The following is a 26705-nucleotide window of genomic DNA, read 5'->3' on the forward strand; positions in this document are numbered from 1 at the left end:
CATTACTTGCAACTCCTAATAATGAAAGGCAAATTCTACCATAGCAAGAAAGAAGATGTAAAAACTAGACATGATAATTCACCCCCCAGCTCTGTGCCCACAGGGAGCTTCATGCAATGTATTATGATCCAGATGCAAATTCATGCAGGCGACACTCTGGGCGACACTCTGGGCTCCCCAAACTGAGCCTGTGCAGTGTCAAGCCCGAGCTTGGAGTCTTTCCCTCTCAGCTCATTCACTTTGGTGCTGCTGGGACCAGATACAGCACACAGTGAGCTCACAGCTGGACACAGATGTGCAGGGAAAAACTGTCCTGAACTGCTGGTGACAGGGTAAGTGCAATGGCAAAGCCAAGGAATTCCCAATAAATGGTTCTGTGGCCCTGATCCACTAAATCTTATCCTGGGACATAAAAAACAAGAAAAGGCACCACAGCCTGATGTTGGGGAGCAGAGGTCTGTACTTGAGAGGCATGATGCTGTTCTGTGTCTGGGTCAGTTTTGTGAACCCTCACATCAGGCAAAGACCTCTGTTAAATGTCAGATGATATTACCTTAATTCATTCCTCTTTGAAAACAAGGGAGTGACACCTAGTTGACCAGAAGAACAGTTTCCCCATTCACCAGTCAAACCCCTCTCTAAATTCAAGTAGAAGTAACAGCAATTTTTCCCTTTCCTTATCTTCTGAATATTAATGGCAAGCAAAGACTTTACTGTAGCACAGGTGTGTAGTAAGACACAGGTCAAACTCCAGATTGAGGTTTAAAGATCAGTCTGCTTTTGGCTTCAGCATAACCACAGCATCATAAACTGCAGAGCACCAAAATGCTACACTGGCCAAGATAGTACCTCTTTGCTTGTGCTGCTTGATGGAGGATGCACTGCTGCATTTGAACTCGTGGAAGGCTCCTTCTTCTTCTGCTTGTGGTCATGTTGGAGGGACAGCAGCTGTGTCTGATCTTTGGGGAGAGTTCGATGCACCCTCCTGTTGTGCTGCACATCTTCCATCTTCTGAAAGCAGAGAATGATGAACCTCAGAGAGAACAATGCCTTGGAGGACAACCCAGTTGCCTACTGGAAATAGTGGCTTTTCAAAGAACAGAGTGAGCACAATTCCAGCAGGGCCCACAGAAGACCCAGAACCCTGAGCAACAGGAAGAACAAAGTGACACCAAATACTGTATTTGGCTTTTTAGACAGCATGTCAGAAAATCATATTTCTTCTGTTTACTTTTCCTAAAACCGGAGGACTTTAATAAAACACTCCATGCTTCTACAAATCAATTTGCAGCTGAAACATCAGAAAAACATGGTGGTCAATGTACCAAATCTGATAGAGACTTCAGCGTTAAAATTAACCTCTGCTCCACTATTTTTGTGAAAAAGAAATGGTTCTCATTACAACCAGAATAGAAAATGGAGGCCGGAGATTTAGGCTTAGGTTTACTTGATGCTGGAAGCTTTAAGGGAAAAGGAATTTTAAATCAGAGTGAAGACCATTTCAGCACAGAGAAACAGTACGGACAGAAGTGGGACAGGTGGTGTCCCTGCTGTAGATACAGAGGATGACTCAGTAACACGTAAGTTAATTCAAAAAAAGGGTGAATCTGAGAACAAGAGGCAGTGAATGCCTTAATAAAGCCCCCCTTTGGTCCATGACTCAAGAGGATGGGAATACCCTCAGGGAACGGAGAAAGACATCAGATACAGGAAGAGGAAGCTGCAAACTGCTGTCAGTAAACACTCTCTGCATACCTGCTTCTTTTCTAATTTCCTCTGTCCATCTACTATGAAGTGTTCATCTTCCACAGCCCTTTTGTCTTCTTTACCCCTTTCCTCTTTCCTCTGACCGACCTTTGCCTCTGGCCACCTCTGCTCACACTCCTGCTGCCTTCGTAGCTCCTGCTCTCGCCTCTGGTGCTGGAAGAGAGCCAGGGAATAATGTTGCTTATTTCACTTTATTTTTGTACCCACCAATTACTTATGCCATTGTTCATTAATCACAAGGCCCATTTCCTGCTCTGCAGTCACTAACAGGGGACACCCCACACACCACGCAGCAGAAGCTGCCACCACCACAACTGCCAAACTTGAAGTGAAACCTCTGCCCTTTTGGCAGCCCAAGGCAGCTTTGTCATTCATTTAGGCAGGCATGCAAGATCTCCCCGACAGCTGGCAGCTAATCTAATGACAAATGTCTTCCTGTCATTTCAAGAAGGAAGGGTTTTTCCAGAGTGCCCCTGTTTTGCTGGAGCAGCACTGTGCTTCACAAACATCAGCTCCAGAGTCCACACAGTGCTTGAGTTTTGTCAGATACTCATGAGAAGAGACATGCTGGTTATTTTTGGTTTGCGTTGGGCCGATCACTACAAGAAAGACATTGAGGTGCTGGAGTGAGTTCAGAGAAGGGCAACAGAGCTGGTGAAGGGTCTGGAGCACAAGCCTGATGAGGAGTGACTGAGGAAGCTGGGGGTGTTAGGCTGGAGAAAAGGAGGCTCCGGGGGGACCCTGTACCTCTCCGCAACTCCCTGACAGGAGGTTGTAGCCAGATGGGGGTCAGTGTCTTCTCCCGGGTAACAAACAAGTTGTGCCAGGGGAGGTTTAGATTGGATATCAGGAAAAATTTCTTTACTGAAAGGGTGACCAAGCACTGGAACAGACTGCACAGGGAAGTGGTGGAATCACCATTCCTGCAAATGTTCAAAAAACATGCAGATGTGGCACTTAAGAACATGGTTAGCGGTGCACTTGTCAGTGCTGGGGTAAGGTTGGACTGGATGATCCTAGAGGTCTTTTCCAACCTATGATTCTATGATTCAACACTGCCTCCAATACCACAGCATGTCAAGCAGCTGAAAAGGCAGCAGCTATCTTTTAACATCTCAAACACAAGCAGGGCCAGGACTCTGGACCAGACTGACTAACTCCAAACTGGGAAATGCACACGGGAAAGAAATGGGGATCTCTCATCCCATCTGCCTGGGCTTCCCACCAAAACTAACTCAAGCAAATTGGCCTTCCTCTTCTATTTCCAAAGCTCAGGGCAGGTTGTCAGCAGGAAAATGACAGAGACCATTTAAAATCATTGCATTCAAAAGTCTCACAATTCTCCCAAGGTGGAAAGCTACGCTCCAGGTTGTGCTGACAGTTTAACACAGCCCTTCTTGCCTTTCAAAGCCTACTTTCTACAGACACATGGAATAACAACACAAGCCAGTCCCTACATCCTCCAGCCTCCTCCTCTGCTCCTTCTGCTGCTCAATCCGCTTCTGCCGCTCTGTCAGCAGCTGCTTCTTGTATTTCTCCTGGTCCTTCAGCTGCTGCTGCTGGCGCTGAGGGTCAGAACGGTTCTTGTTCTCCTGCTGCAGCCTCAGAAATTCACGACGGAGAGTTGACTCCCCTGGGAGATTCACTATGGAGCTGAAACAAAGAGGAGGTTTCTATGTGACTAAATGTAACATTAAAGACAGAATACAAGGTGCACTGGGAATTGTTTGCTGTCCTGTGTTAGGAAATTAAGATTTATCTCCAGCATGTTGACTGTGTAGCCGCACTTGCTGTGCTACAAACCAGCCTGAAGGTGATTATTGGGTCCTTCATTTTAGAGTTTCCTCCCTATTGCAGGGGAACTAAGAAGCAGCTTATTACAGATATTTTATACCCAGCAGTTACGTTTGACAGCTACAAAACTGTTAAAGCTACCGAAGGGGACACAGGAGATTAGGGATTCAGAGCAAGTTAAGAAAGCTGTTCCGGCTTCAATGAGAACAGCTTGGGCAGTCAAATTTTCTATTCCAGTAATAAAGTTAACCTTGGTTCTCCTTCATCTTCATTCAGCTCATCATCTTCCTCCTCACTTCCACTGTAATCATAGTCCGTTTCTTCTAAAAAAGAGAATAAACAAACCCCAGAGGAGGATACTGTTATTTAAGGTATGATCTTCAACTTTGTTTCTGAGCACTCAACCTGAACTACAGGCTCAACAGGAATTGGAATTTAGAAGTCACAGATTGTACTGGGAGGCTGAGGGGAGACAAAATATCCACATATATAATTCAAAATCTAGTTCAGGTAATGTTTCAGGGCGGCCCCTTTACACACACACACACCTTTTCTGTTGACTGACTGTGTTAGTTTTGAAAAACTAACCTATTTCCATCACCTGAAACAAATTAGGCTAAACCCACAGAGGAACCCAACCCCCACGGAACCACCAGCAGAGGAGTTCTTTAGAAAGACATTTAGATAGGACATGAAAGCCTTGCACTGCCCTGCTCTGCTGCTCATAACTGTTGTATGGCTATGCTGAGGCTTTCAGTAAATCCAGGTTTCCTTTTGTATCAAAGTAAATAAGTAAATACGTAAAAACCCTCCACTAATGCTAGTTTTAGCACAAAGGTTTAGAAGAGGCTGACCCGTAGTTTAAAGTTCTCTTCAAGACTAACAGGAAGGCAGTTTTAACGGGATAATTTCAAATGAGTCCTACCCTGCATTGCTGGCTATATTGCATGCTAAATTGGGGCTTCATTTTTTTTGAAGTTACTATTTTGAAGTGTATAGTCTGGCAATTTTACACGGTTCTCCATTACAGGGGAGCCTTGATTAAAATAGCACTTTTCAGGTCAAAATATGACTATTCATCAAGAACTGATTGTTATCATTGCATTTCCCTGCCCCTCCCCAAGGGTATTTGTGAGAAACTCTAATTTACTGTCTCTCCATTCCAATGTGCTTTGAGATTCATAGCTGAAAGAGGTGGCAGATTTTGCAACTACTACTGGAGTCAGTAAATCTACACTGCAAGAGCAATTTCATTTTAGGCACAAATATTCCTGTTGTCAAATCACTACTTGGTTGGAGTTTATAAGACAACTCCCAACACCATAGTGCTTTCCAAGTTTGCCCTCACAGTCACTGATCTTCACAGTGCCTCTGCCATATAAAATATACAAAAGAGGAAGACAGGAGAGAAGAAAGGGGAAAATTGTTGTTCAACAGGCTACGGGTTTCACTCTCCCTCTGCACAGCCCTTAGTCTGCCATGGCATTTACAGAGGCATTTACACAAGTATTATCCCCTCTCCAGCACTGCTTCTTCCAGGTTTTGCTTTGAAGAGTAAGGCTGGCTTTTGTAACAAACTCAGATTCTCTCTTTTTCTTGATCCACTCTGTGAAGCAGATGATTCATTATATCCATTTGTGTTTTGCTGGAGGTCTTCTCTAGGTCTCTTTTGTGCACTCCACTGCAAAACACTTAAAGAGCCCTGCTGCCTCCAAAGAATTCACAAGATAAAATTATATGGAGACACAACAGGTGGATCTGGGAGAGAAATATGAACTAAGAGACCAGAAAATGTTTGTAGAGCACCACTTAGATGCTCCAGAAAGTAGACCCCTAGGCTTGGACTCCTTGCTTCTGCTAGCATCAGGGTCGCTCTCAGTGACTCAGGGTCAGTCAGGTTCCAAAGACTTTGGCACTTAAAACACCACAAAGGACCCAGGCTTTGACAAAGAGATCTTCAAAATGGCCCCACCACTATCAAGGACTACGCTGTCTCAATTTTCCTGGTTCTGCCTTGTGCCAAAATCCAAAGAGGACCTGCTCTCTGAAGTGCCTTTTACTTTGGTTTTGCCACATTACCCTTTTCTCCTTTTTTCTTCCTGGTCCTGTCTAGGTGATCTTTCAGCATGATGCGCACTTGCCGTTCGTTCTGCATGTCTCGGATGAAAGAATGCTTAAGCAAAGTTTCAGTGGATGGACGGTGCAAATAATGTTTTACAAGGCAGCTTTCAACAAAGTTTAGGAATTTCTTTGACCTGAAAAAGACAGAACAGATGAAGGTTTTCTTTATACACTTCATTTAAAAGCAACTATCTGTGGGGTACACTGACTGCCATTAGCCCCACAGTGTCCATGCAGTCTTCTGCACAAAGCACTGACTCCAAGCAGCCCATCTAAGCCTTCCTTGCCTATCCTGCAATTTCAGCCACAAACACAAAAATTAAACAACTGTTGCAGTTTAGACAGAGTTCAAAAGAAAGGTGTTGCTCCCCAAAGGTAAACTATATCTGCCCTCTGGCTTAACCCAGCACCAGCAAAAGCCTAGGAAACACCTCCTAGATCACTGTAAGATTTAACGGGATCATTGTCTCTGGACAAGTGAGTTCAAAATCCTTCTAAGCCCAATGCAAAAGCCAGAACTATAGGGTTTTTTTTACACATCTCTTTACCATTTTCTGGATTTCAGCTTTGGGGGTGGGTTCCGTGGGATGAGGAAGAGAGCTCTCATGGGGTGCATGTCACACAGGGCTGCAAAAGAAACCACAAATTACTGAACGGTGCATGTCCTCCCTGTGTCCTTCCCACAGCCAGACCATGCTAACCCAGCTGTGCCATGAGCCTGGCTCTACCAACAGAGAGGAACAGTCCTCCACAAACATCCCCACTTCAAACACCACAGCACCTGCCCCAGAACCACACCAGTAGTCAACAGAATTCACACCACAGCCAAGAAATCAAGTCTCTGAACACACAGAAATTTCCAGATAAAAGAGATATGAAAGAAAAGCTGCAAGGCACAAACAAGTAAAACTTCCTTCATATTTTTGATATATATAACGCTTCAGAGGGACATAAAAAAAGCTCACCTTTCTCAGATGCCAAAGCATGTTTTTACATACACAGAAGTTAAAGCTGAGATTGAAATACCTATCTAGTCATTATGTCTGGCTTATGGTTCAGATAAATGATAAGCTCCATTTTAACCAAGCTCTTCACTACATTGTTCATGGCATATGAGAAAATGCAGGATGAAGAAAAGCTGATGCGAAGCGAGGAGCTCATAACCTGCATCACTGGCACAGAGTGGAATGACTGAGCACACAGTTCATCTATTCTGTGCTTGGCAGTGTGAGCACCATTATTAGGCAATCTGCAACAGATTCTACTCCTGCATTCATTCAGATGCTGGTTTCTCTCCAGCCCAGTGTACTTCTCTTCAGCACTACTGTTGTGGGAACTGAAGCTATGAAGAACTCTGCATAAAGTAAATACTGTCACATCTCACCTATCTCAGGCATTTTGTATGGAATTATGAGTGTGCTCCACCTGCCACGGAGAAACATCAGGGGTCAAAGGTTGACCTTCACTGAACAGAGCTACTGAATGGGGACTGATAGGAACTACACAGAGGCTGATTTCTTATGATATGTAGGTGTCCAGCAGTGATTCTCTTAATAGGAATGGACTTACAGCATTACAGCATTAGTACAAGTGAGAAGGCTGCTCTGGTAAACCCTTCCCTGCTTTCTATTAATTTCTCTATCTGCATCCACCTGCTATCACTTCTCACATTTGGGTTCTGGTTTTGACTTTTTCCTTTGTATTGTCAATAATACATGACACAGTGGAGATGGGGGACATAAGTCTAGTTTCTACCTCTGGTTTCCAGACACTGCTGTACCACAGTATATAAAACACAATGCAACAGAATTTAATCCACAGCATTTCCCTGTCAAAACTATGGAAAACATCAAATACAAGAGGCATGAGGAACTGGCATGCAAAGCTACAAAGTCCCTCAAAGAAAACTCCCCATGGATTCATGTCTCAGGACCAAGCTTCAGTTATGCTGAAGCACAGGATCTGAAAGTGCTCCTGAACTCCAGCTGGCTCCTGCTGAAAACCAAGTCTGATGGGAGAACAGCCAAGTGTGTTTTTTAAAAACACAGCCTCCATGCTCTCAGGCTCAGGCCAGAGCATGATTTATTTCATCCCCCATGCTCTCAGCAGGGACTGGATACCCCATCACATCACATCTGCTCTGCGGGAGCTGGGGCAAAGCAGCCAGTCCTCCATGGAAACCACAGCACACGGGGACTTTGCATCCACAGGTCTCTGCTGCCAGAGGCTCACTGGAGGAGCCAGAGGGACACCTGGCAGGCACGGGCAGGCTGTAAAACTATGGCAATCTGCTGTCAAGTTGAGAATGTGGTCATGGACCAAAGCCATTACATGTGAGAAAACACAGTATTAATCCCAAAAACTGTACAGAGTAAAAATATAACCTTTAGGCCTACCTTCTCCTAGTGCCAAAATTATTTTTATTGACCTAAACCAAGAGCCACTCCTGTCAACGTTTTCTGCTAACATGTCAATCACTTCTGCTCAGCTGAACCCACAGGCAGTGGCCAACAAAGCGATGCTAACAAGAGCTTTAAAAAAAATAAATTTTGTTTCCCTAGGAAACGAAGGCAAGAAATCAAAATATAGACTGAAAAGGTCTGAAAGGAACAGGAAAGCAAAACAGTCCAAAGGAGAAAAAGTCATAGATTATTTTTAAAGATACAGACAGAACCAGAATTTTGTAAATCTATGTGTTAGCCAAGCATGAGTTATTTTAACACAGAACATGTTACAAAGCACAGACCCCCCCCCCTTTATACCAAATCACTTACGAGGAGCTCCTTCAGCCATTTCAATAGCAGTGATTCCCAGAGACCACAAGTCACTCTGCAGGAAAGAAACAATGCACATTGCAGCTTGCAGCATTCAAGCTTTTTTGTTTGTTTTCTTCTGGATTTTTAGGTTTTGGGATTTTCTTTGGTTTATTGTTTTTTTGGTTGTTTTTTGTTTTTTTGGTTTTTTTTTTTACAGTTTCCCTAGATCTCTCCTGGATCATGTTGTTTTAGCTGGAGGGACATATATTCTGCTCCCTCCCACTCCCTACTGAGCTTTTAGGAAATGTGCTAATAGCCAGAAGCTTCCCATTTCCCATGCAACTCTGAACAGCTGAGTCATCATTTAAGCAGCCAGCCTCAAAATGCAGACCTTCTGCATTCAAAAAACAAGAGCCAGAACATAGCAGGCACCACTTAAATATATGTCTTAAATCTCTTTTCATGAGGTAGTGAGACACAGCAGTGCCTCGCCCTCCTCCTTCTGGCCCCAAAAATTCTTGGTCTTAATCCTTATTTCAGAGCAGTCATTGCTGAGTTTCTACACTGATGGAACAGAAATTATATTCAGGACTTAGGGTCTGACTTTTTCTGTCTACAAAATCTCTGGTCCCGCATTTTTGGGCACATGAGAGCACAGCATGCAGTCAGATTTATGCTGCAGCATATGTTCAGCCCAGTTAACAGAGTGGAGTTCCCTTTATCAGCTGATCTGGATGCCAAGGGCCAGGTTTTAATGATGAAGGTAAATCATAAACACCACCAGTGACTGTAAAACCTTCACAGGTTTCCACTTGATTAATCATGTGCATTATTTCACTATTTCTTTGTGTCTAAATGTAGCCAAATGAGAGGCACGCGACCAAACCAACTTGCAGAGCTTCTCCAAAACTATCTTTTAAAAAACACGGCAACAGCAAACAAACCTTCAAAGATTAGAGGGAATAAACCATTACATAAATAGCAGCTCAGACACAGCACAGCTCTCTAACTAAAACTGACTTTATCAAAAGAGCCTTCTCAGTCCAGCTGCTCTGAACTCTTTACACAAGCTGAAAGTGAGTTCACATCAAACTTTGTGAAGGGATTTGGCAACAAAACCAGTGGGAATTTCATGGATTCATGATCCGGACCTGTTATTAAGTAAATGACTACTGGGATAGTACCACAGGTTTTGGGACAATGAGAGAAGCAAACAGGCTACAAAGACTTTTGGAGTTCCAAAGCACAAGAGGCAGACAGGTGACAGGGAGGATGAAGAGTGTTTGTAAAGCTTGGTGTGTATACACACATATTTATGTGTATATATTTTTACTCTTTTGGCTTATTTTTTTTTTTAAGACCAAGAAGTTACAGAGTGGCTTCCTGCTACGTAGCTCAACCTATCAGCTATAAATCTCTGTGGAAAAGACCGGCCCTGTGCCACCTTCTGAGTCATAGCACTGTTTGCATAAGTGCTTCCAAAACCCTCTGCTGATCAGTTTTAAACTAGCATCTGCAGAATCTATTTGAAAACTGACAAACTGTGATTATTACTGAAAGCAAAGAAACCCCTAGAATTAGGAGTGCACATTCTTTATAACTATCTCCTGATAAGTACACATTCTGAGAAGGAAATCGACTGGGGACAGGGAATGAAGACAAGAAATAATTTGAGTTCTCAGAAGATTGGTATGGTATGAAAAATAAAATCCAAGAACATTCTTTGGTCATGACTGAGACACACAACATGACCTCACTCTGCCAGTGCAGCACAGAAGGTCTCAGCAAGGGAGAATCACAGCCCCTGAATCAGCAGGAAATGGAAGCAGTAACAGGTTCTTCTCATAAACATTTCTGAAGCCGCAATTGGAACGAGAGGTGCCAAGTGGCAATGAAGAGAGCACCTGAACTAAAAGAGTGACTGCAGGGTCACCCAGAAGATGTCTGCTCAGAAAGCCATCTCTGGAAAATATCCTGCATGGTAAGTGTAGGCAGACAAATGACAACACCGCTGGAAAGAGGCCAGAGGACAAAGAATAAGCTTTGTGAGTCTCTTTGGAACAGCATCAACATATTATGGGTTAGGAAGAAAACCAGAAAAAGTGCTTAATAGCTGTTCTTGGGCTCCCCAGTAAAAAGAAGTCATAGACACACTGGAGGGGATGCAGTGAAGGGCCACAAAGGTGCTTAAGGTGTTGGAGCTGGGAGGGTCTGGGCTGAGAGAGAAAGAAGTTCAGTCTGCAGAAGGGAAGGCTAAGAGGGATCTCATACATGGGTACAAATTCCCACCAGGAGGGAAGTAAGAATGACCAACCCAGACTTCTGAGTGGTGCCCAGTGACTGGACAAGAGGCAATGGACACAAACTGAAATACAGGATATTCTGTGCCTTCTCACCTCAGCCACCCTGCCAATGACCAGAAATCATTCTGGTACGGGAAACCTCTTGCAGTCACATGCTCATAAATGAGTGAAGTGATAATAATTACTGCCAATTAATTAGGGATTCACAGCTGAGTACGGAGCTCTATTACAGAGTGCAGCCACTTGCCATGTTCATATTACACTACTCCAAGTATTCCTTTGGAACTTCTCTCTTCCTTTCTTTTCTATCCAGACCTGCAACCTGCATATATCAGTACTTTTTTATTGGAGAGAAAATCATGAAAGTGTATTTCATGTATTAACAATTCACAAAAAATAATTAATAATGAAACTCCAATCTTAAAAAGAGCCTCCACCCACATATTACAAATACTTCTATTTGTGCAGTTCTAGTACTACTGTGGTTTAAAAGGCAGGAAGTTTGAACTTTTCAAATTAGCAGAAATTCAGCAATAACCTGCATGTTTTTGTACCTTATGCAGAGTTTAACACATACCCTGTAATCATATGTAGAGTCTGGGTTCTCCTCACAAGCAATGACCTCAGGTGCCATCCAATAAGGTGTGCCAATAAATGTGTTTCTTCTCCCAATAGTCCTGTCCAGCTGAGCACTTACACCAAAATCCACTGAAAAGCCAAGAAGAGGTGAAGAAATCAGTAAAAAGTTGTATTCACATGGCAGAGCGTGTGCTTGGTTACTTTCATCCTGTTTGGAATACCAAATCTTTGGGCTAAAATGTGTATCAAATCCAAGTTCCTCCAGCACATCTTGTCCAAGAGTTGAAATTTAATTTCCTTTTTTTTTTTTTCCCCCTCCTTTTTTTGATCAAATAAAGGATCAAATAAACAGCATGCTAAATCTGCCAGGCAGGTTACAGCAACATGAATTGGGCTTTGAAGACATTATAGAATAATTTATGCTTAAACACTACATTGAGTAGGACTAGTGTGCGAAAGTAAAAATAGTATCTACAGACAAGGCAAATTTGGATGTGTCTAATATGGCCAACTTGTGAAAGCTGCAAAGAACCATCACATCACTTCATTTTGAAGTGTCTGGAATAACTCCTTCTCTACACTCATACAGTATCTTGAAACAAGACAGAGAGTCTACTACTTTATTCTGATCTTAGACTCATTACAATGAGAGAATCATGTGGTGCTCCTTGCACTGAAAAGCGTTTTACGTTCATCAGGACTGTACAGCAAAATGCTTTTGTTCAAATATGAAACCAAATAATTATGTGACTGTATTTCCCTTTGAACAACCCTCTGAGATACATTAATTGGATCCACTGGGCATAGCACTGGAGGGGTATTCATAGAGGAGGCAAACTAGCAGGGAAAAGAAAGGACTGAAAGGAGACAGCCCTGTGGTTGCCATCAAGGAACAGATTTTCCCATTTATGTGGCCTCACTGCAGATCATCTGCAAACCTCAATCATTTTTACTACTATAATTTAATGTGCCTGCTTAGCAAACCTTCTCCAAGAATAAGGGGACCTGACCCCTGGGATCATCGTGCACTCTGTGCTTCTGATGGGAAGTGTGCACTCTTACACTGAAGTGGAACGGAATTGGATTGAGGATCTCTTGGCTTTCTAGATTCTTTGGTTTAAGACACACAAGCTAAATATATCTGGAAACAACTGTGGTTTGTTTTTTTTTTTAATTGTTGTACTTAGTAAATCTGTTTCATCTTTACCCAGAGTAAGAAAGGTTTAACTTTCTTGTCAACCATGTGGAGAATGGTGGGACTAGTAACTATACAAGACCATAAACACACCCAACCATCCCATCTTCTCACTTGTTTTAAGAGGGACCAGTTGACAGCTAGTTCATATGTTTTAGATACTACAAGCAAAATCCTGCCTTTGTTTAATACAACGCAAAACTCCCTTGGACCTCAGTTTTTGCCACAAGGTTAAACCATAATGAGATTTAAAGTACTTACTTTCACTTGTTCCAAGCAAACATCCTACCCCACCATCCACAAGCGATGTTTATTATTTTTGTTTTCCAACTCTGCAGTGAATTTTTTCAATTAAAGAGAGAGGGACAGTAAAGATCATCACAAATAAGAGAAGTGCTTCCCTTGAGACTTCTCCACTGCCACGCATTCCCTGTGATGTCTTTCCAAAACATGAAAGACATGCCCTCCTCAAGAGAGATATATACTTGAGTTTAGTCTTAGGAATTCACAAGTTGTCAACACTGACATGTCACAGGAAATAAAGGAAGTGAGTAAACCCTCCAAATTTTTGGAAAGATGACTATGAGCTCAGTGGTAGCCCTTACACATGAGTAATTTCACATATTGTCAGACTTATAAAAATCTCTAAGACCACTTCCCTTAGAGAAATAAACGGATTAGTGTAATTTGTTCCCACTACTTTTTTACTTTGGAAGTCTTTGCATGCTGAGATCAGCTGTGAAGGCCTGATGCTGCTGTGACTTACTAGACAGGCTCTGTGTTTGACTGACCAGAAGTAGCTGGATTCCCCACAGGCTGTAACATCCTTCCAGAACATGTCACATTTTCAGCCTTTTCTACCTGACAGGCACCTTACAGGCACAACCATTAACGATACTTTGCATACCTGTTGCTTTTGGGTTACTGAAGGTTCTTTCGGAGACAAAATGGAAATCTTACACTTTAACAAACGGGTTTCTAGCCCACCTTTAAGGGAACTTACCCAATTTTACTTCTGCATTTTCTGTGAGAAGAACATTCTGTCCTTTAATATCTCGATGGATGACATGGTGAGCATGAAGATGTGCCAAGCCCTAAAAGAAAACCACATTTTCCTTATTTTCTTCCTAACATTATTACCATTAGTGTGACACTGTTGCACTTTTTGCACTTTTACTCTTCTCAGACTTTATTTGTAAGGAAAATCCTTTAGATGTTACTAGCAACATGAAGAGCCCATTTTGGGGGAGGACAGAGGACAGCAACTGCAAGTTTGATTGACTTCCTTGCCACAGATCTGACAGCAGTGGAGCATCTCTGAAGTCAAGTGTGAAGAGAACAAGGTAGAAATACTTTAAACTTCTGTCTCATAATCAAGGGATGCTCCTGACACTATGTGCTAAAAGCAGACCAAAGAGAAAAAGAACAAAGCAGAATGCTCTGTATGAGGACCAGAGACAGCATTCAGCAAAATGGTAAATTCAATGGCAAATGCACTACAGAAAGTTAAAAATACCATGTCAGACCTCTTTTTGGATGCAGCAAGTATTGTTTTCAATCAGCTCATATTTGCTACGTTCTCCTTCATTTCAAAATTGCCCATGGTTGAACTAGCACAGATATAAAGGAACATGCTGAAATAACCCATTACAGTAAGCCAAAGATGCTTCACACAAAACATTTAGCCTCTCCAATATTAATGGCTTCAAACAGAGCTTCCACCCACCTTGTAAATTTTCCAGAAGGAAACACTGTCAATCCATGTGCAACTGGGCCATTATGTTTTGAAAACAGCATGATTAAATCCAATCTCTTGTTTTTACAAACACGCTGTTGTGGCTTTCAGTTGCATGAGGGTAAATCAAATGTTTTAACATCAGTTGCTTTAGCAACCTGACCACACCATTAAGGATTTTTTCTTTTGCAGAAGAGCCCTCCTCACACTCTCCAGTATAGTTATTATAATCTGCAGACCAGTGCCAAATCCCCATAAGATGGTCAATGCTCTCTACTGAGCACATTTCTCAACTCCTAGAACAAAGTTTTACCCCTATTCAAGCATTACTTTGACATGCCATTTGAATTCCAACTCCCAGAATACACATTTATCTTACCATTACTTAGAAAAGATGTAAAACTCCATTACAAGGAAGATGGATCAGTAACCCTGTAATGGGTTTTGAATTTAGAATGACAGGTTCCAACATTATATTTTTTTTTTCCAGGCTAGTTCACTAGATTACACTTGGGAATTGTTTTATCCTCTGTACTTCCCAGGAAAAAAAAAAAAAAGCAGCCCTAAGCCTGCATAGAATGAAATATAGCCCCAAGAATTGTCTTGGGGAATATTGTCCCAGCAGGGCCACCTTTAAGATTCTGGAATGGTGTTTAGTCAACATTGTCTCTAATAGTGTGGAAAAGGGACCCCTGAATGTGTGCAGGTAAAGGAATTATGAACAGAAAGTTCTTACACAGCATGAACAGCTGAAGCAAATGAGCAGTAACATCTCCTGATGCGGAGGACAGACTTACTGAAAACACAAAATTTATTTATTTTTCTAGAGGCCCAGTGTCTGGAATTTTAGAAGATGGCTATTTGCCATAGGAAACAGGAATTTTCTGTTCCTCATACAGAAAATGGGATTAACTACAACAATGTGGGATGTCAAGCAGCCGGCTCTTAAGGCTCTTCTGAACTCAAGGACCACAGACCATGAGCCCCATGGATCACAACCTTTAAACAATAATGCTCATTAGTGACCTATTTTAGCAACCAAAAGCTTGAAAAGCCCTTTTTGTTGCAAATGAGCATCAAAGCTCTGCTGGCAGGACTCACCCTGAGAACCTCTCTGCAGATGTAAGCAATCCAGTCTTCCTTGAAACAGTTCCCTTTTGTCTTCTTTACCAGGTCAGTGACAGAGCCTGCACCACAGTACTCCATCACCAGCTGCAGGGAGACAAACACAGTGCACCTTCACCACACCTCTGCCAGGCTCCCAGCAGAGATGCCATGTGCAAACACCCACCTCACCACAACCCAGGTGTGGCAAACCACAGGTGGCCTTCCCGGATGCCAAGTGACTTAAAATTTCATTTCCTGAATCACACACATTGCTAAATAAATAAAAGAACTCAGTAGTGTTCCTCTCCTCTTGCAGGTTATAGGTAGGGGGTTTTATATATAAAATACAAAATCAGAAAAGCAAGAGCTAATAGCACCAAAAAACATGGGAATTTTTTAAAAATTTGAAATTTCTCACTTTGCTGCAGAGCTTTAAAAATCTTGCCTCCAAAAAATTGGAGGATTCATTATTCTTCTTTGCTTTATTGCCAATTCCTCTGCTCCCTTTTTCATTTTCCAACTGAAAAAAGTAGAGGAAAGCAAGAAGAAAAAGGGGAGGAGAGAAGAGGAAAAGGACAAGCTCTTTCACTTTTGTAAAAAAAAAATACAGAAGTGTTTAATTTGGACAAAAAAAAGACTCAAACAACAAATCAAAATGACAGCACAAGTCACAAGTATCATAACGTACTTTATACCCATCCTCAAAGGAAATCATAGGGGATGGAAGATGTCTAGGGAGGAGCAATTTTTCTCTTTTATATGTTATTCTTCAGAACAATGATTTCAGAGCTTTGCTGAGACAGAGTCCAAGCCAAGCACGCTGGAGCTCTAAAGAAGGAGCTGTAAATCTACTGAAGAGAAATGACACTGAACACTTACCCAGAGCTGATCATCTTGACCTGCAGGACTTTTCTTTACAAAAGCACCATAATATGTAGCAATATTCCGGTGATGGGAGTACTTTTTTAGCATATTTATCTCCAGCTTGATTTCCTCCTCTTCATTCTGTAACAGAAGAGAGCAGAAGGCTCCTTAGGTGACCACAGATCACCAAGCAAAGCAACCTCTGTCTTTGGAGGCTTTAACACTCATCTGGAAGCGCCCTGAGCAACCTGGTCTGATTCCATGGCTGACTCTGTTTTGAGCAGGAGGTTGGATCAGAGTTATCCTGGAATTATGAGACTGCAACTGATGGACACCTCTTAAACTGCCAACTGAAACACCCTGATCCACAGGTCTTGAACAAGGAATTGCTAAATTGACCTAAAGAATCAAAAATGTCCCCACTGGGGCACAAAAAATCGCATGTTGTCTCCTCAGGGAGCTTACACAGGACCTGTTACTGCCCCACCTGTGGTTTCTGTATGCAGTAATTTAGTCTTGGAGAAACTAATCAGATTCAAACAAAAACAAAAGTATTCCTAACACTCCATTACTTAAATACTTGGAAAAGCACTTAAGTGCACACATCAGCCAATTCGTCTTCCCAGTCCTGTGGAGGGTCCTGCTGGGAGGAAACCAAAGCCAAGAAGGAGGTGACTCACCACAAATCAAATTCCAGTGCCAGCCAGGGTTGGGATCTGCTCTTTCCTTACAATTGTGAGGCTGCCCTACCTGGACCATAGGCTTTTTCTCCATTCCATCATGCCATCAGTGAAGTCTCTGGCATACTGGGAGCTAAGTACACCTCTGGACATTCCCTTCCAGGCACCAGTTTTCCCATGGTCTTTGTTTCAGTCCACTCAGACATTCCCTTCTGCCCAGTACAGCACTGTGCACAACAAGACAACTAATGGAAATACAAGTTTATATAACTACATTAGAAGGAAATACCCTTTTTCAGAGAGGCTGCATGATCTGAAGAGGCCCCTCAGATCCAGCCTGTTTGCTATGGTGCATAACACCCAGAGAAGTGCACGTAGATTTTGCCATCTCATTCACTTTAATAGGAAACAAGTGGTGCTGCAAGGTATCCCTCTATCAGTAAAAAGGAGTATGACCAAGTCGAAAATTAATTTACCTTTCTGCAAAACATCTCAGTCAGCACTTACTAGCTGAAGGGAAAAAAAAAGAAAAAAGAGGCAGCAAGAACAACTCAGCCCCACAGGACATTTTTCTGCACTTTTCCTCTATTTTCCAGTAGCTTTGCCATCGAAGCATTCCTTTAACCATCACAACAGACTGCTTACAAAACCAGACACATTGTCCTTTCTATACCTGGAGTAACACATTAAGGCCTGACAAGCTAAAGCCAAATTCCCTTCAAGAATATTATGTGTCATATTAAACTCGACCACACAAAAATCATTCCCAACAGAGGGGGACCAATAAGTTTTCCTGAGTAACAACCCATAGGAGACACGTTACCAGACCAAAGCCTAATTGTATTAAGCCTTAGGAAACGGGAAATGTAAAATAACTCGAAGCTAAATAAAGTATTTCAGGTTTCAGAACAGTCTCTTTGTCGAACACAGGCTCTCTAGCTGCACACATTACACTATATATTCCATTTATCTTTTGTATGCAGTTAAGGAAAAAGGAGGACCCTTGCTCTTTGGCTTAATACAGCCCTGGATGTTGTATGACTGAACTATCAAGGGTAAGGAGGAGCTCCATGCAGCACCTGGAGGCTCCAGGACAAATCAGAGCTGACTTCTAGACAGCAGGCAGGAAATCCTCCATGACCAGGGTCCTGTTTCTCCCTGTACATGGCCAGAGCACATCCAAAGGGAGGTGAGAGCTCATGATGCTGCTTTCTGGGAGGAGAGACAGGACTGGGACCCTGGATAGTGCACATGAAAGGGTGTAAACAGGCAGGTGAGGAGCAGGCAGAGAATAAGGACATGGGAACTGTCATCCTGGACCTGACCACAAGGGTCCTGTCATCTAAACGAGTTTCTGGATCTTTAGGGAAGAAAAGCAGAAAACAGGGAGGATGACTCCTTTCCCCCTGCTGCTGTCCCTCCTGCATCCTGCCCACTCCTTCTGCCACAGGAGAACCAAACGTGGAGGGGAAACATTCATCTTTGGTAAAGGCCTTCCCCAAATTACTTAAGATCTTTACAGACATCAAGGGTTTGGGGTTTTCCTAACTCTTCCCATCTGCATGAACTTTGCACAGGCAGAGCCTGACTCCCTGCTCTGCCCTCAGCACCAGCCTGCAGCTTTCACAAAGTTCCCCTCGGGGAGCTGGCAGATCTCAACCACTTCCTCAGAGCTGCTGCCTATTTTTCAGCTCTTCTTCTTTTGCCCAGGCAATTTGCTAGATGCTGGAACCATGCTGGCACAGCACCTGAGTACTTTCCATTCCTCTGCAATCTCACCTCTATGTTTTTAGAACAAAGCCAAGCATGAGCCTGTCTGTGAACACAGCCGGGATACCCGGTAGGCTCTTCCACACCCACTGGCAAGAGTAAAGAGTAGCTGCACGTGTGTAATGCTTCTTTCCCAGTACCAGCAAGATGATGCAGTTCCTGCTCTATCTATTTACCCTGCACCTGCTTCTTCTTCTCTTGCCCATCCTTGCCTGTAGAGGCAGCTACATGTGCCTGCACAGGTAACACTGGGCGGTACAGGTTGAATGCCTTGGGGAGACACTGCTTAGGGCAGACAGCAGGCTGAGCTTCAAATATCAGTCAGTCTGTAAGGAAAGGGCTGCACAGAACAGCAGCTGGGCATTTCACAGACAAATGCACTCTGGCTTCCCAGTGCTTGAGTGATTTTTGGAAAAATTACTCTATGCCATGGAAAAACCAAGGCAGAAGGGTAAAACGTGAGTGATTCTGCCCCGTGGGTCATGTCTGAGGCCTGGCCAGGAACTGAATGTGGACTTGCTAAGTCTCAGTGCTACAACATCCTCCAAGCAGGGTGACTGGGGACAAAAGCACCCTCAGCTTCTCAGTGCATGTCCATGCTCAGGATTTCCACTTTCCACCACCCTCTTGTCAGCATTACCATCAGCCCCATCTCTCAGGGGTCTACAAACCTGCTCATAAATAATTGCTGCTTAAGAAAAGGAAACAGGCTCGCAGATGTGCAGGTGCAAAAAACTGTTTCCTTTCACAAACCTACATGTTCCTGGGCACAGATGGCTTCATGCACAAAGATGACAGGCTCATGATCAAAGGCTGTTTTTGAAGATGTGGGCCTATCTGCAATGGCATTAGGAAGCACAAAACCAGAAAGCACACGCCTCTGATCTCAAATAGAAACAAGATATCAGCTGATAAATACTGCACCAAGAGACCCCTTAGTACTGGGGCAGGTCTAACAACAAGTTTCACATTTAAATGTTATTTTGCTCTCTACAAAGAATGAAAGCAGAGACAGAGAGAGAACGATGTGCTGCCAAAGAGCTCTTTGATCACCTGCACCGACAGCTGAAGAGACAAGCAGCAAGAATCCAATCTCTCTGCAAGCGCTCTGCTTGCTTGGCTCCATCAAATAACAGGAAGCAGAGCCTGCATGGAGAGGCACACGAGTGCAACGTTGCCATCAGCTCCCCTTTAACCATTTCAAAGGGCTCCCCCCCCACCCCTGCAACATGACACGGCAGCACTTCCTGACAGATGTCCAGAGGATCCCACAATGACCACAGTATCCTGCTGCTGCTCTTAAGAACCCGGCCCAGGGCTGCAGCTCATGACAGCAAAGGGCAAATTTGCTTAGCTCTTGGTGTGCCCCAAAACTGAACAATCACAGCTGCAGCTGGTCAGGTGATTTCTGATAAAATGACTTCTTGCTGGAAAGAGAAACCCGGTAGACTTGGGGAAAGAATCAGAATCTTTTGGTGAACAAGTGACAGAAGTAGCAGAATGGACTGTATCCAGGTCTGCCAGCCTGTGCCCTAGCAGCAGGAACACAGCCAACCCTCCACTGGGAAAGTGAAAATAACAGCAGAAAGCCTTGCACTCCCCCTGTGCCAAGGCCAGAAAGCAGAAACACTCGAGAACAGCTGAGCTGGAATTGTTTAGGGTTTAGTGGGGTACTGGCATCAGGGAAAACCCCTTTGAGCAGCTGCACCAACATGGTCCCCACTCAACTCCCAAATCTTTGCATGAAGGGACCCAATGTGAAAATAGCAGGATCTGCTACCACTACCCCTCAAGCAATGGGACAGGTTCCCCAGTATGATGCTGGTTCTCTAACCTGCAAAGAAGCAGCAAATCAGACTTAAGCAGCTGGTTTTTGCTCCCAGAACCATGCAAGTTTACCAAGGTGATTCCTGAAGCTGGACCATATGGTTGTGCTGCATTTAAATTCTGTTGCCAAGCAAGAAGGCACTATTGCATGCTCAAGTTTGATACTTGCATACAAAGGAAACTGTTATGTATAGCAAAGGGAAGGAAATCTTTCCAAGGTTCCCTTCCTGCAGTTTTTTCTTCAATTGTTTCATCAAGGAAGGGACTGTCACTGGTGTTAACATGACAGCCCACAAGTGACATCTTTGACCAGCCCTCATGCACTGTTGATGGGCCCACTACTGGTTGTGCTCTTCAAAGGATAAACAAAAAACAATATTTAGCAACTTTTTCAACACCCTGTTCCAGCACTGACACCACTTTATAAATGTGAGCAGGGACAGTGCCAATTAAACTGTCTCCTTCTCTCATCTGTCAAATCACAATAAAAAGTGCTACATTTGCATTTCTAACATGTTCCTGCTTGCTGACTGTCAGGGCAGCTACTCTGAGAAATGGCTGGTGAGGGGATGGGATGTGATGAAACACAGCAGGGGCAGTGCAGAGCTTCAGGAAATCTTTTACTTGTTATCTCTGGAAACAGATAATCAACTAGAAATAAGCAGCAAGAGACTTCTTCTCTTTGTTATTATTTGCCACCAAAATATATGGCAGTGCATTCCCTTATCACTTTGTCACCATTGGTCAGGTACATTTGAAAAATCTGGTTGTGTTAACACCTCTCAGTACTTTATAAAACACAAACCAGTCTTCAGCAAGCATAATTTATACCACAGGATCTTCTTTTACAAGCTATCCACCTTCTAATGATCTGATTATTTATTTTTCCTTGCACCATAATAACAACCTTTTTTATTTTTGGTTTAGCACTCACCTCAGTAACATTCATCACTTTGATTGCTGCTAGCTGCCCGGTCTTAACATGACGACCCTGTTAAAATAACAAAAGATTGTAAGTAAAACACACAGGTAAACTATGAATACAGCAACAAATTAGGCATGTAACAACTGGGTTAGAGAAAATGCTTTCAATCATGTTCAAAGTCATGTCAGCAACTTGTTTCAGTTGAAGATGTGCCTGCTCATTGCAAGAGGGTTGGACTAGCTGACCTGTAAAGGATTCCCTCCAACACAAACTATTCTATGATTCTATGTACAAAAAACCTTTTGGTGCTGCAAAACTACCAAAGTGAAGTTTGGTGATGTGACCTCACCTTGAACCCCCACATGTCCTGGTACACCTCAGGGTAAAGGGAAAACTCGAGGTTTCAGTACATCAATCTGTACATGGATGCCAAGAAACTAAAGCTCTATGTGAGTTTTTGCCTTTTTTTTTTTTTTTTTTTTAGTGCTTTTTACTGTGAAATGCTTAGTTTTTAAAATTCTTACTGCAGCTGAGCTAACTATATCTCAGCTACTTCCCAAAAAGCATGCAGGGGCTTCGAATTTAAAAATGTCATCTTCTATGGTGGTGGGGAGGAGCTCACCCAGGTTTGACTGAGTAGGTGCCTACACATGTACACACTTCACTAGTGAAATGCCCACACCCCACAGTCACCATTAAGCAACAGATAACTGGTAACTTCAGACTAGGTGATTGGCTTGTTTTTGAAAACAGAACTAGTAAAAGGGAGGTAACAGGGAATAAAGGTATTTAAAGAGCAAACTTGCTACTGAGACTGACAAAATGTGATTCACAAGAACATGTATTAGAAAAATAACCAGGAATCTTGCTGTAAATTGCAGTTTCTTGGTTTGGTTAGAGCAAGTTGCTCAACAGATACCATAGGTGTAGTCTTTTGCCATGACAACCAGCATCTCATACTGGAGGATAGCATCAAAAGATTTGAATGAACAGCAGATTTACTATATGTCCTAACTCTTCACTGCCATTAAATGTTCAGAAATGGGTTTGAAGCTTTGAGACTGCAATTTTATTCCTGAAATAGTAGTGCCTGCAAAGCTGTATATTGAAATAACTAACTAACATCAGTTAAGGAAGCCATAGGAAATCAGGAAATCAAATATGAAATGCTGCAGTTTGCAGACAAAATGATTTGCAGGTGCAATTTACACCTGCAAAATTAAAAGCTGGGTTGATGTAATTTTAAAACCCAGGTCCTATCTGCACAAAATTGCATACAAGTGTTATTTCTAAGACTAAGCAATTTTGCATCAAAGAAAAATGATTCCTCGTTCTCGGGCGATATGTCACAGTCATGTTTTCTTTTACAAAAAACTAAATCCTGCTGAGTTTTTTGTATATTTATAAGTGTCCTCTTTCCACGGAAGCACTCCTGGGATTGCAAAGCTTTTTCTCATAAAGAGATAGGATTTATATATTATCACAGACCTCAGGAGGAAGGGAAATGGGGCGCTCTTCCCCCACAAGCCTCCGTGGGTGAGTGTGGATGGGCAGTGACCAGTGTTATCCCGACAGATGCCGGTGTTCAGTCAGCATCCATCCCTGCTGACGTCAGCCCGGGTTACTGAGCTTCCTCTGCACAACCACAGCTCCCTTCTTGGAGGCCATTGTTTGCAAATGTTTCCAGGCATTGAATGTCTTGGCAATACAGAGAGAGAGAGGGCCTTCCACAAAGCACAGCCACGCTCGACACGCTGGCACCCTGACTTCACTCCAGAGTTTGTCTGGAGTCAAGTATGCTGGTAATTCCATGTCTCTGGCCACCATAGGTCACCAGCAACCAAGCCATTGAAACACTGAGTGTCCCCTGGGCTGCTCTAGATTCTGCAAAGGATGATGTAAAGAATCAATACTAATTTTCATAACTATAGTGAAGCATAGAGATGGCGTTTTTTTGTTTGTTTGTTTTTTAAACTCTCAGAATTGATGTCGATTAAATGTTATAATCTACAATGAAACAGATCATTCCCAAAATCCAGTGCTAGAATTCAGCACATATCTTCAAACTGTTTCAAGTTAATTTTCCTTAATATATCTAAAAGCAGTAAATATCCTGAACCCAGCCCTGGGCTTCTTGTTAACAGACAGACTAGTGCCTAAGCAAGGAAAGGTTTCAGGGCCTGGATCCTTATTTTTTTTCATTTATCAATAAATCTCAGAGGTTAGCCAGAGTTCACGGGAACTCTCACATTGCTGCTTCTGATGAAGCCACTAAGTTGAGCATGTGTAAATTGTTTTGAGAAAACTGGCTGTTTTAACTGCTTCCCAACCAAATGAGACCAAAAGACTCACTTCCAGTGACAAGACATGCAGAACCTCATCCTTATTGATTTAATAAAACATGTGAGGAAGAACAAGGGGCATTGCCCTCTGAGCCCTCTGTCCCTGCCCATCCTCTCCTGATCATTAAAGAGAATCAGCTTGTTGTGATTCAAGATCCTCCCCTGCACATGTCCCCAGACACTGAGCAGAGGGCTGGAATGGTCTGTGGGCCAGTTTCCCTCATAAAAGGTTTCATCTTTCACCCAAAGGCTCAGTGTAAGAGCAGGTTTCAGCTCTGGAGAACGTAGTCAAAACATCCAACAGACATCTGCAAGTCAACCATATTCCTACCCAAGAATACAGCATTAAACTCTATCAAGCTCATACAGAGCTTAGACATCAAAAATTCTGAAGCTTAACGACTTTCTAAAATTGAAGTTCCTCCCTTCATTTTGATGAGGTATCCAAGTTGGAAAAAATTCTCCCATTAGCTTTGAGTCCAGCTAAATTCCTGGACTCCTCCAGAAAATATTTCCGTATAAAGTCTGCTGTAGCTGCCAGTTAGTCACTAAAGTAACATTCAGCAAACCTGGAGCCAGCACACACATTTCTCAAATCTGCATACTGCTCACTGCAGCCAGACTTATGGGAGATGCTTTATGCCAAAGATCTGGTTCTGATGAGCTCCAGCTATGCATTATCTCTGGGGGGAAAGGTACAGAGAATAGGGCAGAGTGCTCAGTGCTATTCCTATTGGATGTGTATTTATCTTTTTACCTCAATCAGATAAAGGAACTGCTTATCTATGCCCTCTACCAGGGGTCAAGACATGTACTTTTCTATTTACATCAAACAAGAGTGGCAACACTAGCCGTCAGCTATTAGCTGATAAAGGGGCTTTACATGAATTAAGTATATTTAGAAAATGATGCATTCAGTCACATACAACACACCTTTTCCTGTTAGGTCCAAATAAAAATTTTGGAAGGTCCCTGGCTTGGGCCATGATTACAAGAAGAAAGCCAGGTCCCAATAAGATTGTAAGGCTGCAGGTCACAGGCAGAGTGCTTAGCTGGACAGCTTCCCTCCCAGATCCCGCACATTTCTCTCTTTCTAGAGGTGGAAAACAGCTCCCATCAGCTTCTGACAGATCTGGAGCGGACAATTGCAAGTCCAGATGACAGAAGCCAGCTGTCCTGTTAAGTGCTGCACACCATGCCAAGGCAGCCCACGGCAGTCCCATCACACGCTTCCTTTTTGGCAAGGGGCACTCGTTCAGTGACCACGTGTTTCTGGGTCTGATGGAGTTGTCCCCATTTAACCGCTGCAGGAAGAAGTGCACATGAAGGGCAGGAACTGCCTGCTGCTGCAGGATACCATGGCAGCACCAAGCTGGTGGGTTTGACTGTGCAGAAGTCCTTGTTTGTGCCCAAGTTCTGCCAGCAACAAGAAGCACCACCTCACTTAAAAAGTAAGGGGTTTGGTGAGGCTGCAAGATGCCTGTGTGCAGAGATACCTCCCAGAAACCAGAAGATTTGGACACCTGCCAATTTGTACCTTTGTACCCACATGAAGGGCAATTTCATATCAAACACACCTGCTGGCAGACCACCAGGCACAGACACAAGAAGCTCACAGTATCAGCACACAAGTGTGGGGCTCCCAGGTGACCCTTCACAGCACTGTAATCCTGAGAGCTGGTAGATACCACAACCTTAACTCCTGGGATCTTCTCTGGATATTGTACGTTTGCATTGGAAAGCCAGATCTGGCTGTTGGAGGTGTGAGACTTCAGATGGCAGAGGTCTTCCTCACCCAGAAGCATTAATTATGGGATAACTGATGCAGCCTGTGGCCACTCGCCCTTTGGGAGCGAGGTGAAGGCACAGCTGTCACTGCAAGCTCTTACCGAAAGTGAACTTGAGCAAGCAGATTTCCTGCTCAAAACCCACTGATGAACTTTGAGCCCATCTTGGGTAAATCTGTGTGGCCCTGCGGTTCCTGGTGGACTGCCAGCTCAGCCTGCTGTGTCCTGTGGGACCCGACCCCACCCTTTCGCCCCTCTCCTCTCCACCCTTTCCATCCTGGTAATACAAGAAAAGCCTTTAAGAGATTATGAACTGAGTGAACAATGCTCTGCACAGGGATCCAGGAAGCCCTGTGTCCTATTCCACATGACCTTAACAAAGTCATGGTCCTTCTGTTTCCCTTTCCACCTACACAGGGCTTTTCTACTAAGACCCAGCTCTTTAGAAGAGAAGAGGAGTGTTTGCCATCACCAGCCCCCGTGCCAGACTGGGAACACAAGCTTTGCCTGTTCACACTGCAGGCAGGCAAGGCCAGCCTCCCATGGAGCTACAGTGTGCTCCCCAGTGGGTCAGCACAGCAGAAGAATCCCAAGAACATAAAACCTACAGACATGCTGCTCCTGTGCTGCAGCTTAAAGACACAGCTGCTGTTTTACAGCATAAGGCTGCTCACGCAGACATACTGCTGTCCCTCACGGTCTTGACAATGTAAACAAGTGGTCAGGGCTTGCACACCTGGGGTGTAGTGTCTTGGTGCTGGTAAGTGTCACCCAAGAAGACAATTTATAGGAGAGCTCTATCAGCAAGAGCAATCCATAATCCTCAGCTCAGGAACTGGTACCACATGAGATGACCCCCTTGAAAGGGGACAGGAATAAATTCCAAGGAAGAACTAATTGTGAGTTTGGGAGCTTATTGCTTGTTTTTGTTAGTTAATGGCCCGAGGCAGAGTTAAGGGCCAGTTGTTCACTGAATTCTAGTGCTGGATTTCAGGAATTATCTGTTTCATTGTACACTATAACATGTAATCCAGGTCAATTCTGATAGTTTAAAAAAACCCCCAACAAACAACAACAACAAAAACAAACAAACAAAACCACAAAACCCCCAACACACCCCAACCCACATCAGCTTTGGACAGACTAGCACCAG

At 43.4% G+C, this 26705-nt stretch overlaps 1 protein-coding gene across 4 annotated transcripts in view; it reads right to left on the reverse strand.

Annotated features, from left to right (window-relative positions):
- The window catches only part of NRK (Nik related kinase), a 92400-nt gene that overhangs the window by 40438 nt on the left and 25257 nt on the right, over positions 1 to 26705 (reverse strand). For 3 of the 4 annotated variants that reach the window (XM_039387816.1, XM_039387814.1, XM_039387815.1), the window contains exons 3-14: positions 21433 to 21489; positions 16237 to 16362; positions 15352 to 15462; positions 13519 to 13609; positions 11319 to 11449; positions 8457 to 8511; positions 6231 to 6309; positions 5641 to 5816; positions 3812 to 3884; positions 3225 to 3420; positions 1756 to 1920; positions 850 to 1011 (exon numbers count right to left, since the gene is read on the reverse strand). In XM_039387816.1, coding sequence (XP_039243750.1) covers positions 850 to 1011; positions 1756 to 1920; positions 3225 to 3420; positions 3812 to 3884; positions 5641 to 5816; positions 6231 to 6309; positions 8457 to 8511; positions 11319 to 11449; positions 13519 to 13609; positions 15352 to 15462; positions 16237 to 16362; positions 21433 to 21489 — 1422 coding nt within the window. The remainder of the gene's footprint in view (positions 1 to 849; positions 1012 to 1755; positions 1921 to 3224; positions 3421 to 3811; positions 3885 to 5640; positions 5817 to 6230; positions 6310 to 8456; positions 8512 to 11318; positions 11450 to 13518; positions 13610 to 15351; positions 15463 to 16236; positions 16363 to 21432; positions 21490 to 26705) is intronic. The other variant, XM_039387813.1, reaches the window with a different exon arrangement.

Source organism: Pipra filicauda, unplaced genomic scaffold (genome assembly GCF_003945595.2).
Source record: "Pipra filicauda isolate LSUMZ 115617 unplaced genomic scaffold, ASM394559v2 scaffold58_size5111680_pilon, whole genome shotgun sequence".
Lineage (NCBI taxonomy): Eukaryota > Metazoa > Chordata > Aves > Passeriformes > Pipridae > Pipra > Pipra filicauda.